General features: G+C 42.6%; 1 protein-coding gene and 1 long non-coding RNA gene across 3 annotated transcripts in view; one reads left to right on the forward strand and one right to left on the reverse strand.

Annotated features, from left to right (window-relative positions):
* The window catches only part of LOC137045376 (Na(+)/H(+) exchange regulatory cofactor NHE-RF2), a 34,136-nt gene extending 23,247 nt beyond the window's left edge, over nucleotides 1-10,889 (forward strand). The window contains exons 5-7 of one of the 2 annotated variants that reach the window (XM_067421972.1): nucleotides 5,121-5,274; nucleotides 7,944-8,047; nucleotides 9,104-10,889. In XM_067421972.1, the coding sequence (XP_067278073.1) occupies nucleotides 5,121-5,274; nucleotides 7,944-8,047; nucleotides 9,104-9,271 (426 nt within the window). In that variant the 3' untranslated portion in view covers nucleotides 9,272-10,889. The remainder of the gene's footprint in view (nucleotides 1-5,120; nucleotides 5,275-7,943; nucleotides 8,048-9,103) is intronic. The other variant, XM_067421980.1, reaches the window with a different exon arrangement.
* LOC137045388 (uncharacterized) lies at nucleotides 77-14,510 on the reverse strand. The gene is made up of 2 exons (XR_010898761.1): nucleotides 14,256-14,510; nucleotides 77-696 (listed from the first exon to the last, which is right to left on the reverse strand). It is a non-coding gene; the product is annotated as an uncharacterized lncRNA (long non-coding RNA).
* Nucleotides 14,511-19,809: the final 5,299 nt, after the last annotated feature.

Consider the following 19,809-nt stretch of genomic DNA (forward strand, 5'->3'; position numbering starts at 1 on the left):
TATGATGACTCGCACAAAAATATTTCTGTTCTTGAGAGACTGAGTCAAGCAAAATAACATGGTGTTGAAACTTACATTTGAGATTGATGGGTAGAGCTGAAAAAATCCTTTATTGTCACAGAAATGAATGCAGTGTTCTTATGAGCTCCATTAACTGAACTTGTGTGATTAAGATGGATGTAGTACTGATTAAACACATTAACCACATCTTATCATTTAAATGTGCAAATGATGAATCATTTTTGTATTTCAGAAAAACCTTAATATACTATAAAGGTACATTTTATCCATATGAAAATAAGAAAAACAATGCTCATTGGTTTAGACATTTCACTTATTGCAATCATAAATAGGTGAATCTCATGAAGCCCTAATGAATGAATATAGCAACATGCCTCAAGATAATGCTTCAAAATAATTGTGCGTGTTTTAATACAATATTTTCATGATATTTGAGCTAAATAAAGTTTTAAAAAAATATCTATACTATATACTGTAACGGGTGAGGAGTCACACAACAAGAGGTCTTCAATAAAGGCCCCAAAGGGTGATTATTGAGAAGTGTGGTGCCAGCGTGTCGTGGTGAAGTGCGCTGGTGGTGCTCCATGCTCTGCTTTGGTCGTTCCTCCATGTTGCTAAGTGCTGGGTGACCGCATCAAGCTCTCGTGCTGGGGCTGGCCGGTCACACACTGCTCTCTGGAAGAAAGGGACAAGAGGCATTAGCGTGGAGTCTTCTGGAGACGCATCTCACTAGTGTGTGTCTAGCTTCAGCTGTGGCCGGCCAGCCAATGCTGAGTGTGCACAGGTGTTCCCTCTCTGCTTCCAGGGCGACGCTGATGAGTGCTCGGGACATGCGTCACAATACAAATAATTTTTTATTAAAGGGGTGGTTGAATGCTATTTCCCTTTTTTAACTTTAGTTAGTGTGTAATGTTGCTGCTTGAACATAAACAGTATCTGCAAAGTTACAGCACTGAAAGTTCAATGCAAACTTGGTTTGGACTACAACGAGCGTCTTCCCGGGTTGGTGACATCATAAACCCTTGCTAGTCAGCGCAGATGTGACTTCTGCCCGTAATGGGAACGGGTGTGGCGTTACCTAACCAATCAAAGACCATTGTGTTTTTCGGAGGGATGGGCTTCATAGAAGCAGGAAGCAAACGAGCCGTTCAAAGGACAGTGGCAGTGTGGAATAAAGGTCAAATATAAGAAAAACACAGCGTTAAAAAAGAAAAGAAGATTTAGATCTTTCAGTATGTGTGTGTATATATGTACATGTACCCTATATTGCCAAAGGTTTTGGGACATCTGCCTTTACAAGCACACAAACTTTAATGACATCCCATTCTTAATCCGTAAGGTTTGATATGGAGTTGGCCGACCATTTGCAGATATAACAGCTTCAACTCTTCTGGAAAAGGCTTTCCATAAGGTTTAGGAGTGTGTTTATGGGAATATTTGACCATTCTTCTGCAAGCACATTTGTGAGGTCAGGCACTGATGTTGGGGAGAAGGCCTGGTTCGCAGTCTCCGCTCTTATTCATCCCAAAGGTGTTCTATCGGGTTGAGGTCAGGACTTGTGCAGGCCAGTCAAGTTCCTCCACACAAAATTCTCTCATCCATGTCTTTTTGGACCTTGCTTTGTGTACTGGTGTGCAGTCATGTTGGAACAGGAAGGGGCCATAGCCAAACTGTTCCCACAAATTTGGGAGCATGAAAATGTCCAAAAATTTCTTGGTATGCTGAAGCATTGAGTTCCTTTCATTGGAACTAAGGGGCCAAGCTCAACCCCTGAAAAACAACCCCACACCATAATCCATCCTCCACCAAACTTTACACTTGGCACAAGGCTTAGATTCAGTTGCTTAGAAACCCATTCCATGAAGCTCTCAATGCACTGTTCTTGAGCTAATCTGAAGACCACATGAAGTTTGGAGGTCTCTAGATGCTGACTCTGCAGAAAGTTGGCAACTTCTGCACCTGTGCGCCTCAGCATGCGCTGACCCCGCTCTGTGATTTTACGTGGCTTACCACTTCATGGATGTTGTTCCCAATTGCTTCCACTTTGTTATAATACCACTTACAGTTGACCGTTGGATATTTAGTAGTGAGTAAATTTCACAAATGGACTTGAATCACGGTACCACTCTTGAATTCACTGAGCTCCTGAGATCGACCCATTCTTTCACAAATGTTTGAAGCGTCTGCATGCCTAAATGCTTGATCTTATACACCTGTGGTCATGGAAGTGACTGGAAAACCTCAATTAAATGATTTTGAGGGGTGTCCTTTTACAGAAGGCTATATAATGACAATTATTACTGGGAATAATAATTTAAAAAAAGCTATTGTATATGCTATAAATTGTGAATTTGACACCAAAACAGTTTTTTGGGAGGGATTTTTATTTTTTTGTATCCATTTGCAGTTGTTTCCACCCTCAGTAAAAGAGTGAGAGTCCTGCCCCCTTCAGTTTTCAGAAGCAAACCTCTCTGTGCTTCTCTCAGGACACTGATACCTGAAACCCACACGGCTGCTGCTGCGGCCACAGCAACACGCATTAATATTTGATGGTGTTCAGTTGAATAAAGCACACGGTCCATCTGTCCTCAGGACAAACACTCAGATTAAATCACCTTCAGCAGAAGGAGAGCGTGCTCGCGGGTGGCTCTCATGCCCTTGTTTTTGTTTTGATTGATTTGGTTGTAATTTCGGTAAAATGTCTTCACCATCTCTCCTCTGTTCGACTTGTTGGACACCTAATTCTACCACAAAACATGTTGCTAAGCAACCAATAGCAGGGCACTATAAGGCAAAAATGGATGAACAGGTTTATCATGGGATAAATAAAGCTTTTACTTATGATTAAAGATTCATTGCAGAATAATCTATTAATGTAAAAAAAAAAACTTTTAAAAGAGTAAAATAATGCACCCCTATATTATCATTAAAATACACCATAGAAAATATCTAGCTTTTCTATACCATGATGTACTTTAAAGTACCATTTAAAGGTGGGGTGAGTGCTATCAATAACCGTTGTTGATATTTAAAATCACCAAAACAAACACGCCCCCCCCCTACACCCAAAAGGGACTCGGCTCTATTTTGATAGCTCCGCCCCACACATACGTAACCCAGGGAACGACTGTAGCAGAATCTGTTTAACTAATCCAGGTTGAAAATTCAATAAAAAAGTCACCCCTTCTATCACAAAAACACAAACCGTTCTCATGAACAACTCGATAGAACACGAGCCGATGGTCCAGCTAACGACATATTACAGTTATGACAAGATTAGAGTTATAGTGATCACAAAAACACAAACCGTTCTCATGAACAACTTGATAGAACACGAGCCGATGGTCCAGCTGACGACATATTACAGTTATGACAAGATTAGAGTTATAGCGATCACAAAAACACAAACCGTTCTCATGAACAACTCGATAGAACACGAGCACGACAGTCCAGCTGACGACATATTACAGTTATGACAAGATTAGAGTTATAGCGATCACAAAAACACAAACCGTTCTCATGAACAACTCGATAGAACACGAGCCGACGGTCCAGCTAACGACATATTACAGTTATGACAAGATTAGAGTTATAGCGATCACAAAAACACAAACCGTTCTCATGAACAACTCGATAGAACACGAGCACGACAGTCCAACTGACGACATATTACAGTTATGACTGGATAAGGGTTATATAGATCATGAAAAGAGGAAACAAACATATATTAGGAGTATAGTATCTTACTTGTCGGACACATTTTGTGAGCTGATGCTTGAAGCACAGTGATGAGATTTAGATGCTCCATACGGTGTGGAAATGAACGGGTCTTTATCATCGCTGAAGTGAGCCACAATACGATCGCAAATGGACAAACAAGCGAACATGACACACGGCCATAGTCAAGCAAAAGCAGCATATATTAGGCTAGTTCTCGGCTAATGTCCGTCATGTGTGACCTATGTGTGTGACTCGTGTGTTTTGAATAATGACGTGCACTGAGCGAGAGCGAGCGCTCTTCTCACCATCAATAGTAGACACGCCCCTTGTCTGCTGATTGGCTACAAGTTTGTTATTCCACTCGGCCCGAGGCCTTTTTCTAAAACGGTTTTAAAATAACACTTAACCCACCTTTAAATTATTTGTTCATAAATATGCTAATCAAATATTTATGTTCATATATATATATATTGGCTTCATCACTCTGTCTCCTCTCCACCAATCATCTGGTGTGTGGTGAGTGTTCTGGCGCAATATGGCTGCCGTCGCATCATCCGATGCAGCACATTGGTGGTGGTTTGAGGAGATTACCCTTCTATGTAAAGCACTTTGAGTGCCTAGAAAAGTGCTTTATAAATGTAATTAATTATTAACACGTTAATAACGCATTAACATAAATTAATTTTAACGGCACTCCTCATAGATCAGCCATAGACGTAAAGGAAGCAGCAGCAAACATTAATAGGGAAAGAAAAGGGTTGACAATAGTTGACAAAGTTACTCTGAAACAAGTGCAGTTACAGCTTACATAAGCTATCATATTTTCTGCTTAACTTTTATTAGACACCAGGTTGAAAGAAGTGTGTGTTTTACACTGAGCACATTCTCTGCAGTCTTAGGGCGATGCACTGAAGCTCACTCTCGCTCATGTCCGAGCCCGAGGTAAATCATCAACACCATCACCGCTTACAGTACATGTGTTTTATTGAACTAAATACATTACAATCGGCTAAAACAAATACGCAGGTTACTTTTCTGAACAAGAGCGTATACAATATATATATATTTACAAACTTTTATGTCCAATGCGCATTTAACAGTTATTTTTTATTTATTACTATAAACTCATGAGAAAAAACATATGTATATACTGTATACATATATTAAATTCACCATATACAACTCAATTTAAAAGTTGTTTTGGACATGTTACCATCGTAAAACCATAGTTTTTGGATACTACCATGAATCATTGTATTGTGTGAAATTTGTTGGAGTACCAAATAAATATCATTGTATATGAATAATGTTTTTGTACAAAAACGTTTCGAGCTGTTCTGTTTTAAAGGAATAACTTGTGCTGTATTAACTCTGTGCAGGTGAATGGAGTGAACATTGAAAACATGAGACATGCTGAGGTTGTGGCCTTCATCAAGAACGGCGGTAATGAGACGCGTTTACTTGTGGTGGATCCAGATACAGATGAGCATTTCAAAAAGATGGGCATCACCCCAACCAGCATCCATGTCAAAGGTACGGTTAAAGACTTGATGAAAATGAATGTGCTCTAGTCTATAGTGCTTCTCACAATACACATTGTTTCATAGCTTAGAAGCATGGCGATAATATAGTTACATACTGCAAAAAAAAAAAAAAAATCTGGCAGTTGCTATGTAATATATATTGCTTTGCATGAGCGTATGGTATGTCTGCGGATAGGTAATATGTTTTGATGATATAACAATCAAGTAGTTGAGATTTGCTATACTATACATTGGGTCTAGAAAGTATTCAGACACCCTTTAATTTTTCACTCTTTGTTTATTGCAGCCATTTGCTAAAATCATTTATGTTCTTTTTTTCTCATTAATGTACACACAGCACCCTATATTGACAGAAAAACACAGAATTGTTGACATTTTTGCAGATTTATTAAAAAAGAAAAACTGAAATATCACATGGTCCTATGTATTCAGACCCTTTGCTGTGACACTCATATATTTAACTCAGGTGCTGTCCATTTCTTCTGATCATCCTTGAGATGGTTCTAAACCTTCATTTGAGTCCAGCTGTGTTTGATTATACTGATTGGACTTGATTAGGAAAGCCACACACCTGTCTATATAAGACCTTACAGCTCACAGTGCATGTCAGAGCAAATGAGAATCATGAGGTCAAAGGAACTGAAGAGCTCAGAGACAGAATTGTGGCAAGGCACAGATCTGGCCAAGGTGGAAAAAAAGTTCTGCTGCACTTAAGGTTCCTAAGAGCACAGTAGCCTCCATAATCCTTAAGTGGAAGACGTTTGGGATGACCGGAACCCTTCTTAGAGCTGGCCGTCCGGGCAAACTGAGAGAAGAACCCAAAGATCACTGTGGATGAGCTCCAGAGATGCAGTCGGGAGATGGGAGAAAGTTGTAGAAAGTCAACCATCACTGCAGCCCTCCACCAGTTATGGCAGAGTGGCCCGACTGAAGCCTCTCCTCAGTGCAAGACACATGAAAGTTTGCTAAAAAAAACACCTGAAGGACTCCAAGATGGAGAGAAATAAGATTCTCTGGTCTGCTGGGACCAAGGCCTGCTTGGCCTTAATTCTAAGCGATATGTGTGGAGAAAAATATAACTTGTCCAATACAGTCCAGTGAACTGTGAAGCATGGTGGTGGCAGCATCATGCTGTGGGGCGTTTGTCAGCTGCAGGGACAGGATGACTGGTTGCAATCAAGGGAAAGATGAATGCGGCCAAGTACACGGATATACTGGATCGAAACCTTCCCCAGAGTGCTCAAGACCTCAGACTGGGCTGAAGGTTCACCTTCCTACAAGACAATGACCCTAAGCACACAGCTAAAATAACGAAGGAGTGGCTTCACAACAACTCCGTGACCAGAACCAGAGCCCTGACTTAAGAGACCTGAAAATGGCTGTCCACCAACATTTACCACCCAACCTGACAGAACTGGAGAGGATCTTAGAAGGAGGAATAGCAGAGGATCCCCAAATCCAGGTGTGAAAAACGTGTTGCATCTTTCCCAAAAAGACTCATGGCTGTATTAGATCAAAAGGGTGCTTCTACTAAACACTGAGCAAAGGGTCTGAATACTTAGGACCATGTGATATTTCAGGTTTTTTTTTTTTTTTAATAAATCTGCAAAAATGTAAACAGTTCTGTGTTTTTCTGTCAATATGGGGTGCTGTGTGTCCATTAATGAGAAAAAAAATTACTTAAATTATTTGCAAATATTGCAAACTATATTGCAAATGGCTGCAATAAAGAGTGAAAAATTTAAGTGGGTCTGAATACTGTCCATATACCCACTGTATAGTTGATCATTATTATTGTTGGTTGGAAATTTTAAAGGTGTTCTTATGCTCACCAAGACTGCTCAACAATACTGATATTATATGAAATATTATTACAATTTATCTATTGGAATATGTTTTTAAATGCATTGTTTTCCTATAACTCAAAGCTACAATTTTCATCATCATTACTTCAGTCTTCAGTGTCGCATGATCCTTCAGAAATCATTCTGATATGATGATTTGCTGCTCAAGAATTATTAATAATGGTTAGTCTTATTATTCAGTTTGTATGTGCAGCCCTGACTTCCTCTTCTTGTGATTTGAGGGGGAGTTGATGTTTTTTTTTTTTCATTTAGAGACAGACAGATGTTCAGTTTCCTCTCAAGGCTCTACAGAGGTTGTACCTCTGAACACGCATTAAAGTCCTAGGCTGGAGGCCATTCTGGAAAATAAAGTTCTGAGTCTTGTCTGATAGCCAGCAGTCCAGCTTCTGAAATGTGGCTCAGATTAAAGTTAAATTGAGTTGAACACTTTAAACAGGCTATTGACATCTCTTGGATAATTGTTATTTGGCAGGATCCTGATTCAGCCCACTATATGGTTGTTCCAGACCAATCAACTTGCTTTTCCAGCCACTGTTTCCTTTGTTTCATTTTCATGCATTTCATCCTGTATCAGTAAATCCTCTGTGTCAGGTCTTTGAACATCAGGTGACCCAGTTTTCTTCCAGTGGTCTTCTAGAGGGAACTTGTCATCACAGCATCTCTCTCCTTTATGCACAACATGTACACACACATGTATGTTTATGGCTGATATTCTGTTCAACATCAGCCACAATGTTCTCTGATCTTGATCTCATTAAATGAACAGTGTTCTTAGCATTGGTTCTTTTTTCAGATTTTGACGAGTCCATAACGAATGGCTCCTCCAGCCCACACGTGAACGGGACGTCTTCACGATCCACATACTCAGACGGCAGTAGTCAGGACACAAACATACAGGTGACCATTTCCACAAGAAACAAAACCTGCAAGCTCAAGATAACAACTGTACAAGAAACAGTGTGTGTGTGTGGGTGTGTTTGTGTATATATGTATGTATGCAAGTTTGGACACATTACTATTTTTTGATTATGATCAAAAATACAGAAATTATTTTAATATTGTGATATATTATTACAATTTAAAATAATTTGTTTTCAATGTATTATACTTTAAATGATAATTTATTTCTGTGATGCAAAGCTGATTTTTCATCATCATTCCTCCAGTCTTCAGTGTCATGTGATCCTTCAGAAATCATTCTGATATGATGATTCATTTTCAAAGTAGGAAACAGTTCTGCTGCTTAATATTTTTTCATAACCTGTGATACTTTTTTATAATACTTTGATGAATAAAAAGTAAAAAAGAAAAAAAGAAAATGTTTTAAAAATAGAAATCTTTTGTAATAACAATCTTTTGTACACTAATGGTCAGTAATTTGGGTTCAGCCTTTTTTCTTTTTTTTTTAAATCAATAATTTTATTCAGCAAGGATGTGTTAAATTGATAAAAAATGATAGTAAAGGAGATTTATATTATTTGAAAATATGTTTTTATTTTAAATAAATGCAGTTCTTTTGAACCTTTTATTCATCAAATATATTAGGCAGCAGAACTGTTTCCAACACTCATAATAAATCAGAATATGAGAATGATTTCTGAAGGATCATGTGACACTGAAGACCAGAGTAATGATCCTGAAAATTCAGCCTTGGATCACAGAAATAAATGATAATTTAAAGTATAATAGAAATATTTTAAATTGTAATAATATATCACAATATTTAAAAAAAAAAAATCTGTATTTTTGATCAAATAAAAGCAGGCTTGAAGGAGCAGAAGAAACTTCTTTCAAAAACATTACAAATAGTAATGTGTCCAAACTTTTGGCCTGTACTGTATATATATATATATATACACACACACACCGGTATACCAGTAATATATATATAATGCATTTTATGGCTTTTTTGAAGCTGTCTCCATGTGTAATGTGTGTATTTATGCATTGTAGTTCTCGAGGGAAAGCAGCAGCCATCTTCTCGACCCGTTTGAAGAAATAGGTCTATCTCTGAGCCCCACGGCGGCGGAGGCTAAAGAGAAAGCTCACGCCAAGCGTGCCAGAAAGAGAGCGCCCCAAATGGACTGGAACAAGAAGCACGAGATTTTTAGCAATTTCTGAATCTTCTTCCCAAACCCCAGAGATTCCTACGTGTGTTGCATTCAACAGTCTGGACACGACGGGACTACTTTTGATGAAAAAAGAGGCACCTATTTTTGTAGAAAAAGAAAACTTGAACCATAAAAAGTTGAAAAACTCACCCGGAATGGATATTGTAAGTTACACAATGGGATTTCTGTCTTGTAAATGCCTATGAAAGTCAGCAGAGGGAAAAACGATGGTCAGGCTGTACGTATGGAGAGGTTTCTGTGGAGAATTTCATTTTCATGCTGTTTATTCAGCTACACTTCTACATACAGGTACCAAAAGCCAAATGACGCTGCATATGGACTACCACAGCACATCAGTCTGTGAACTCAACAGAACAAAATCATTAAATAAATAATAATAATAATGAAGCTCATTTTATGTCGTAGCCTACATGTTTTATGTGAATCATCAGTGAATGAGAATTTTATTTTTGCCAAAGACACAACCTATAATCAACCTGATCAGATGAAGTCTTATGCTTTTGGACCGTTTTAAAGGGACATACCACTGTTGGAAATCAAGAAGAAAGTGTCTCAGAATTACTGAGATTCTTAAAAGGAAGAAAAAACGAGTGACCCAGAAAGGGGAGTGTGAATTGCACATCTCTTCTTGGCCACCAGAGGGCGCCGTTAATGCACTCTTGGTCATTATGAAAGCAGTGGGACTATAGCAGAGCATTCACCACCAGAGGGAGCATCATAACACATGCTACTGTCTTACAGCTTGACTGCAAGACTTTTGAAACTTTTGCATTGAACAAGAGCGAAATTGCAAGTTGCCACAAAGAGTCATTGCTCCATTTGCAGTATATTGTCTACTGGTGCATTCTGGGAGATGGATGGATACTGACAGACAGATGGCACGCAAGGAACCGAATCGGTTTAAGAAGAAAAGCAAATCTAAAGTAATAAACCTAACGTACATCTTATCTATACAGAGTTTGAGGAACAGATGTAACAGGACTGATGCTGTGAAGGTCACTGAACTTTGTGCATAGACAGCTGGATTTACACATGACAGTGACCCTCAAGCTCATCTCACACATGGCTGATTGGGATATAGGATTCACACCTTTATTTTGGTACAGTTCATAATGCAGACAATCATAAAAGCTTTTAAGAGAGCGCTATATGCATTTACTGCACACATATTGTGATATATAGCATCATCAGCATTACTATTATTCATCTTAATAATTCATAATACATTCCATGTTTGCAATTTAGTATTAATGTAGTTAAATAGCTTGTTTTTTTCTTTTCTGTTGCTCCCCTATGCCGCCATTGAGCACCAATGGGAAATCATTTCCTATCAGAAATATTCATATTAGTATTATTTTTTTCAATAAAGTGTGACAATCACAATCAGAATAAGATTATTGTTGTACTTTAAACGCATTATCAGCAGGAAGTCCCATTGAGCAAAGCCAAGGAAATATTTTACGATTTGTTCTTAGTCAATTCACAATGATGTTTGGTAGATTTTGTTCATGACATTGTTTCACATGTCTGGGGTTTCTCAGAAGCAGAAGGCGTCTTAGCTGGGTAAATTTGGCAGTGAACAAGAGAAGACAGCTAATATATTTCCATTTGCTTCAATAGAAAAAAAAAAAAAAAAAAAAAAAAACTGTGATCCACGATAAGTGAAAAGATCAAGATTGAAGATAAGGATGTCAAATTTGCCATCACTCCCTCAGCAGCATTTACTGATAATGTAATCTTACACAATAAATAGCATTATTAATGTGCATAACATTTTGTAAAAATGAAAATATTACAAAACATTTGCGATGTTGATTTATTAGTACCTTCCTTTAGGCTACTGAACCAAAAATGTTTAGTTAGTTAAGTCATTCTTGCAATTATTTTACAAGTATATTAAGTAAAAATGTACAGTACATTTTTCTCTGTCTAAATGGATTTTCTCAAAGCTTTTTAAAAGTTGACCGCGATCTGGATTCTGGGTCGAGTGATGTGTGTGCATGGAAAGCTTGCTGCCATGATGCTATATGCCGTCGCTAAGGTGTTCTGGTGTTTTGTTGTGTTGCCAGGGTGTTGTCTAGGGTTGCTAGGTGGTTACTTTTCAAAAGAGCCCACCTCTTAACCTTTATATTTCCCCCTAATTCAACCTAAAAACTGGCTGCCTTACATTTCTAAGTACAATCAAATTGGCTGTACAAGTAATTTCAACTCATTTTTCTTTTAATTTTACTTAGTTGAAGCTTGTATAACTTAAACAAATGAAGTTGAAATTGGTTCAATTATTTGTATGTGTTAAAGTAATGGAAAAACAACGTTGTCAAGGCCTATTGATGATATAATTATTTACAGTTACTTGAACTGTAAAGCTACCTATAATAATGAGCATTAGTAATAGTGATGCTTGTATAACACCACAAATGATATAATCAACAATGATTCATATACATTTTGTACTTCACAGATTACATTAGTCTTTTTGCTCTCATTTTTCTCTGTCCTTCCATCTGTGCAAAAAGTTCTCTCATCATCTGTCATACAAACCCAACAAACACTCCTTCATTAACACAGCATTTTTGTCCACACCTTTCTACACGGCTTCTAGACGTTCAATCGTTCATACAGGCACTGTCTTCAGAGCAAGCAAATATGTTCAACCACAACCCATGATTACACCGATGAGGTATGATAATGATATTTGAGCGGATCTTCCAGTCTTTAGATTGGAGACAGGAGTGTCTGTTTGTACTGAAGATGCGCTTTAAAAACCTGAGCAATATAATCATATACTGTATACGATGTGCCACGAATAAGAATATCTTGCAGACAGTCTGATCAAACACAAGACTGTGGGAAAGACCCGATTCATGTCACTTATACCTATATAAAATGGTACAACGTTTTTGAACAATAAAATTTTGCAATTGCAATGCAATAAAAAAAGACAATCAACATGCCCATTACAAATCAGTGCTTTTGCTCAACAGGGATTTTATGTCTTTTGCTGAACAAAATGAATGCCTCATAATCCCTGAAAACACTTAAGAATGGTGCTGAAAGTTGTAAAGTCTGTGTAACCAGTAGAACCTGCGGCAAGGACCGTAAAAAAGCAGTTTACTGTCATTCTTATCTAGCAATGTAATGCATCGCAGGAACTGGAGGCTTTGCCTGCACTATAAGAGCAGCAAAAGAATGACTTATTTTTTTTATGAAACCTCCATATCTTAGCAAAAGTTGTTTGGATGCATGCACTATGCATAAAGTAAATCCAAGGAGTATTTGACAGCTAAGTCGCACTTAAAATGTCTGTTGTTGGTGCATCAGATCAAGTGTCTATCTCAAATGCTCTCTGCACTAACACAAATTTTTGCTCAGTGATTTTTTTAACCAGCTGGTGTTTTTAGTTGGTGTATGAAGTCATACAGATGCAGTTTATCATCACATTAATATGGGCATAATCTAGTAATGCTTTACAACTACAAAATGTCCATCTATTTCTTTATTTAATTTTTAACTGCTATTTTATTGCATGAAAAATGTTACATGGTATATTTCGTTTACAATTTAAATAATTATGAATTATATATTAATTTAAATTATTAAAATATACAATTCATTAAAGTAAATATTTTAGTTAAATATTAAATGTCTCGAGCCACAGGGTTTAATATAGATTCGTATATCTATGTGTTTTTTACTCTCATAGTGGCTCTCATAAAAACACCCCATTGACATGCATTATACGAGCAACAGCTGGAGTTAAAAATCTTCATTTGTGTTCTACTGAAGAAACAAACACACCTACATCTGGATGCACTGGGGGTACGCAGATAAAAATCCAATTTTAGGGTGAACTATCATTTTAAGAGTCAATGATTGGATCATTGTTGCAGTGGTTTATTATGATTCTAGCATGTTATGTTTTGCAATAGTTATTCTAGAGTCTTGCATTAATGAAAATAACACGCATAACATTAATTTCCATCAGTTTTTGGTCAAGATCTTGTATTGACAATGCAAAAGTCCAGCATTCTGTCAAGTCTCCTCCAGCACATCCCAAAGACTTTCAATGAATTTAAGGTCTGGATTCAGAGGCGTTGATTCTAGTGAAAATGATTCTTCATGCCTGATGAATCTTGACATTGTCATCCTGGAATATGGTCATAATGGGTCGTCCTACGTGGTTGTTTAAGAAATTATTAAACTACACACTCCACCAATTAACTCCAAACATATAACATAACACTACAAATATAATTAATCACTGCAACAAGTATCCAATCATTGACTCTTAAGCATTTGCCAATGTAAATCCAAACAGTGATTTATATTTTTTGCAGTGTATAATTTAAAAAAATTCCAAATACAACCAGGGTGTACACACACACACACACACACACACACACACACACACACACACACACACACACACACACACACACACACACACACACACACACACACACACACACACACACACACACACACACACACACACACACACACACACACACACACACACACACACACACACACACACACACACACACACACACACACACACACAGACACACACAGGAATCAAATCAAAAGATAGATAAGAATTAAAAAGTTAAATAAACACATAATTGCATAATATGTTTCTCTCTAATTGTAACAGTCAGCCTATTCTGAAAATAAACAACAAATAATTAAACATTTTCAAAAAAGCATTTTAAAGCTGAGCATGATGTTTTTTTTAACAGATTTCTGTTCATTTAAAACAAGCCAAATGAGTACACCTCCAAAATAAATAAAAGCATGTTTCTGCATGTAAACCACAAAATGTGCTAAATATATCAATATTAAAATTTGGTTTGATTGGCGTTACGTCTAGTCTACGTATATTTGTGCAGTTGTAATTGTATTTTGAGTTCAAACTACGTAGTAAAACCAAGGTATTCTAACAAGTAGGCTACTATCGGGTTGCAGTTTACCTTTTGTCAGTGAAGGGCAGCTGCTGCCATTGAAAGACAGGCCGAGAGGGCGGCAGTCTGGGTCTCCATGGAGATGCAGTGTTTTTGTTAGCATGCGCGTGAGTCAGAGGAGCAGTGAGTCACAGTCAGGAGGAAATTCTCTCTGTTCTCAATTCACACAACCACACACTCTTACCGAAGCCAAATAAGGACAACAGCTCGGAGAGAGAGAGAGAGGGGGAGAAAAGGAGAGACGGGAAATCTGTCCTGTCAGTGGCCGGCTGTGAATTTGTGAGTGAGGGGAGGGGATTGGGGAACGGTCACACCCAGCGACTTCACACACCTCAGTTCCCTTATCGAGTCGGTTCCTCGACATTACGTATGGGGAAACCCTTTTCCTCGAAATGCTGAAGCCTGATTGAATCACTCTATTGCTTTGCAATAGCCAATGGCGTCCTGGCAATCGCCTGATTGGCTGGCCCAGCCACTATAAAAGCGATGTCAGGCGCCAAAAAACCTCAGAATCTTTCTTCTTCACCTGGAGCCTGGTTTCGTCGTTGATTTACGCTACGAGAGTGGACCACGCGGATTGCGAATCCCCTCTTGCGTTCCGGCGGATTACTAACTTCAAGATGTCTCTTTGTCGCGAGTGTGGCGGGCCCGTCGATTTTCCGGACGCACACGAGGATTGTGTGCTGTGTCTGGGCCTAGCCCATGCTGAGGCGGCATTGGAAGGATCAGATTGCCGAGCCTGTGAGGAATTGCCAATCAGGATCCTTCGTGCGCGGCTAGCCGTCGTTCGCGGCGACGACCCGCTGCCTCCTGCATCTCCTCAGCCCGCCGCCGTCGAGCCGCGGGCCGGCAGATCGCAGGTAACCCCTTCAAGGGGCTCTGCGGGGGGTTTGACGTCGGCCCATCCCCCACGTTGCCCTCGCGTGTCAGAACCCCCACTCACCTATGTTGAGGATAGTTCCCGCCCTCCGGCCGAAGCGCGGGAAATGGTCTCATTCGGATACGGAGAGGACGACGCCATGTCCACGAGTGCTTCCGATCCGGGTGCCTGGTCGGAAGTTCCTTCAGAGGCTGGCTGTACCTCAACCTCTCTGGATACGGAACTGATGAATATTCTTTCAGAGGCAGTGGCGGTTATGGAGCTGGACTGGGCGGCACCTGAACAGCCGTCCAAACGCTGGATGGACGGGTCCTTCCTCGGCGCTAGCCACCAGGCGGACGTCGCGCAGAGGCCCGCCCCCTTCTTTCCCGAGCTCCACGAGGAGCTCACTCGTTCATGGCGCTCCCCTCACTCAGCTCGGGCCCATGCTCAAGGGACTCAACTGCTCACGACAGTGGAAGGGGCGGAGAAAAAAGGATACGCCAGACCGCCTCCCGTCGAGGACGCCGTCGCGGCTCACTTATGCCCGTCCCGCGGTTGGAAAGCCGCCTCACTGCCTTCTAAGCCATGCCGAGCCACTGCTCACATCGCTGAAAAGGCATATATTTCAGCAGGACATGCAGCATCTGCCCTCCACACGATGGCAATCCTGCAGGTCTTCCAAACGCGACTCCTGCGGTCCCTGGACGAGGAAGGCCCGGACCCAGAATCAGTCCGTAAGCTGCGCATAGCAGCGGACCTCGGATTGGCCGCTTCTAAGAAGGTGGCCCAGGGAATCGGCCGCAACATGGGCAGCCTCGTTGTCCTGCATCGACATCTGTGGCTGACACTCACGGAGATGCGGGACGCGGAGAAGAAGCAACTCCTCGACGCGCCGGTAAGCCCGCAGGGCCTCTTTGGCGTCGCGGTGGAGGCGTTTTCAGAGAAGTACACGGAGGCATTGAAGCAATCTAAGATGCTGCCGCATCTTCTCCCCAAACGATCGAATGCGCTTCCCAGAGCGAGGTCCAGATCGTCATCGGCTCAACGTCAGGCAGGTTACGCTGGGCGCGCGCCTGTCCAGGGCGGGAATCCGCGCCGCGAGCCGGAACCGCCACTCCGTCAGAGGCAGTTCAGGAAACCCCGTTTCGGGGCGAAGTCGGCCCCTCATCATCAGGGTCGGCAGGCGGAGAAAAAGGAGCAGCGCTCCTGATGTTCCTGTGAGGAGGAAAAGAGCGCGGCCCGCGCACGACAGCGGACCGGCGGCCAAAAGAGCGCGTTCCCGCTCAGAGTTCTTTCAGCAGCCAACAAAGAATCCCAATGTGCATTCAAATGTTGTGTCAAATACAATGTACTGTGTTGCAATAAAACGTTACATGACTCACCAAAAGAGCTCTTTTCCTCCATTAACTACTGTCCGCGACATAAGCGAAACCTCTCCCTCGGGAGATGTTTGGCGGAGCGGAAGCTCGGCGCAACCCGAGTTTTTAAATGTCTCCGTGGGTCAGACCACAGACACATCACCTGCCGTCATTGTAAGCAGCGATGCTCTGCCGGCGACTGGCACGACGCCCTCGCCGCAGCGAACACCGCCGTCACTATTGTCGAACCACCTAAGCGCGTGGGCACAGCTACCGGCGGCGTCAGAGTGGGTGATCAACACTGTAAAGCGCGGCTACACGCTACAGTTCGCTCGCAGACCACCCCGCTTCAACGGTGTGATTATGACAGAAGTGTCGGAAGAGAGCGCCCCACTGTTACGGGCAGAAATCTCCTCCCTCATAGCGAAGCAAGCGATAGAGATGGTACCCGAGGAACAGAGGGAGTGCGGGCTGTACAGCCGCTACTTCCTTGTTCCGAAAAAGGACGGGGGCATGCGCCCCATTTTAGATCTAAGACCGCTGAACAAAGCGCTCGCGAAACGATCGTTCAAAATGATTACAGTGAAGCAAATCCTGGCGCACATTCAGCCCGGGGATCATTTCATTGCGGTGGATCTGAAAGACGCTTATTTTCACATCCAGGTAGCCCCTCATCACAGGCGTTTTCTGCGATTTGCGTTCGAAGGTGTTGCATTCCAGTTCAAAGTGTTACCCTTCGGCCTAGCGCTGGCCCCCCGTACATTTACGATGTGCATGAATGCGGCGCTTTCTCCCCTGAGACTCAGTGGAATGCGCGTGCTAAACTATCTCGACGACTGGCTGATCCTTGCTCAATCGAAAAGTGTGCTCGAGGAACACAAACAGATGCTCCTCGCTCATTTAGCGCGCCTAGGTTTGTCTGTGAACATGCAGAAGAGCACGCTTCAGCCCTGCCAATCCATTACCTTTCTGGGTATGGTTTTGGACTCGCGCACGATGATCGCGCGCTTATCGACACAGAGAATCCAGTCCATTCACAATACACTGGCCTCGTTTGTGCGAGACAGGGCAGTCACTTTAAAAACGTTCCAGAGACTACTGGGTCTAATGGCGGCTGCAGCCTCCGTCTGTCGGCTGGGCTTACTGCATATGAGACCGCTGCAGCTCTGGCTACAGAACAGAGCCCCATCACACGCGTGGAGGGCAGGGACAGAACGCCTTGTCATAACGCGAGCATGTCTCGAGACCTTGACGCCCTGGTTCGGCACAGCTATGTTCGAACAGGGTGCTGCTATGGGCAGGGTGGTCAGGAGGATAGTGGTGACCACAGACGCATCGCTGTCAGGCTGGGGAGCCCTCTGCGATGGCAGACCAGCGTTCGGTACGTGGACGGGAGACCAAAAGCGCTGGCATATAAACTGCTTGGAGATGGAGGCTGTTCGTCTGGCGCTGCAGGTTTTTCTTCCGTTTCTGAAGGACCGTCATGTTCTGATCAGAACAGACAACACGGCGGTGATCGCGTATATCAATCGCCAGGGAGGAATGCGCTCCCGCGCCCTACACGGCTTGGCGAGACGCCTGCTGTTGTGGACGGATCGGGCACTTCTCTCGATCCGGGCAGTACATATACCGGGCAGCTTGAACCGCGGAGCCGACATGCTGTCCAGGGAGGGCATTGTTCATGGGGAGTGGAGACTGCATCCCCAAACAGTAAAGATGGTCTGGAGCATCTTTGGCGAAGCGGAAATAGACCTCTTTGCGTCGGAAGAGAACACTCACTGCCCTCTATACTTCTCGCTGACGACCGCTCCCCTGAAAGGGGACGCGCTGTCGAGCCGTTGGCCCACGGGTCGGAAATACGCGTTCCCCCCAGTCAAAATAATGCCGCTAGTGCTGCAAAAGATCAGGGAGGAGAGGGACGCTCTGCTTTTGGTAGCGCCAAAGTGGCCCAACCAACCGTGGTTCCCGGAGCTGATGAACATGTCGTCAACTCCTCCGTGGCGAATTCCACTGAGGAGGGATCTGTTGTCCCAGGCGAGGGGCTCCATATGGCACCCCAGGCCGGAATTGTGGGACCTACACGTGTGGAAAATCAGTGTGGAGTGAACCAGTTGGATGCTTCACACCGAGTCTGGCTCACGCTAGCAGAGTCCAGAGCACCGTCAACGAGGCGCTTATACGCACTGAAATGGGGAGTGTTTGCGCACTGGTGTGATAGCAAAAATGAAGACCCTGTGGTTTGTGCTATTCCCGTAGTTTTAACCTTCCTACAGGAACGTCTGGATAATGGCAGCTCTCCCTCTACGTTGAAGGTCTATGTGGCCGCTATCGCAGCCTCTCATAGTATACTGGATGGCCGTTCAGTGGGTAAACACCCCTTAATAACGAGCTTTCTTCGGGGAGCGAGGCGACTGAATCCCCCTCGCCCTCGCCAAATGCCAGTATGGGACCTAGCCTTAGTGCTCAGAGCGCTATCTGACACACCGTTCGAACCAGCTGAGTCTATCGAACTGAAAGTGCTCTCATTTAAGACGGCGCTGCTGCTCGCGCTGGCGTGTGGGAAGCGGGTAGGTGATCTACATGCCCTCTCAGTTAGTAATGCTTGTATGCAGTTTGGTCCAGACGATTGTATGGTCAGACTCACGCCCAGACACGGCTACACGCCTAAAGTGCTCTCAACCCCGTTCAGGGCCCAGGTTGTCACGATACAAGCTTTTTGTTCCACAGAGCCAACCTCAGATTCAGCGTCACAGAAGTGCGCCTTGTGCCCCGTGCGTGCGCTGCGTGCTTATGTAGACAGAACTAGTCAGATTCGAAGTTCAGAACAGCTCTTCGTCTGCTACGCTGGCGCCAGGAAAGGTGGCCCGCTGTCGAAGCAGAGACTGTCGCACTGGATTGTGGAGGCTGTGCGCCTAGCTTATCATTCCCAGGGACTTGACTGCCCGATAGGAGTGCGTGCCCACTCTACTAGGAGTCTGGCATCTTCATGGGCCTGGGCTAAAGGTATGTCTATTCAAGACATTTGCCTTGCGGCAGGCTGGTCATCTCACAACACTTTTGCGAAATTTTATAACTTAGATATTCCCTCGTTTGCACCACACGTTCTGTCAGTGCAGGAGGAGAAGGCTGAACAGCCATTGGACGACTGAGTCACCTGAAGACACGCCCCAACCCAGCGCGTGTTTCAGACGTGGTTTCAACTAGGTCGTCTAAGCAGCACGGGACAATACAGAGTCAAGTTAACTCTATAGCGCCTTTAAGTCATAACCACATTTTCAGTGTTATCCCCATTATCTATGCCCGCTTATCCACGCCGGCTATATATTCGAGCACCAACATCTTG

The sequence above is a fragment of the Pseudorasbora parva genome, chromosome 2 (genome assembly GCF_024679245.1).
Source record: "Pseudorasbora parva isolate DD20220531a chromosome 2, ASM2467924v1, whole genome shotgun sequence".
Taxonomy (NCBI): Eukaryota; Metazoa; Chordata; class Actinopteri; order Cypriniformes; family Gobionidae; genus Pseudorasbora; species Pseudorasbora parva.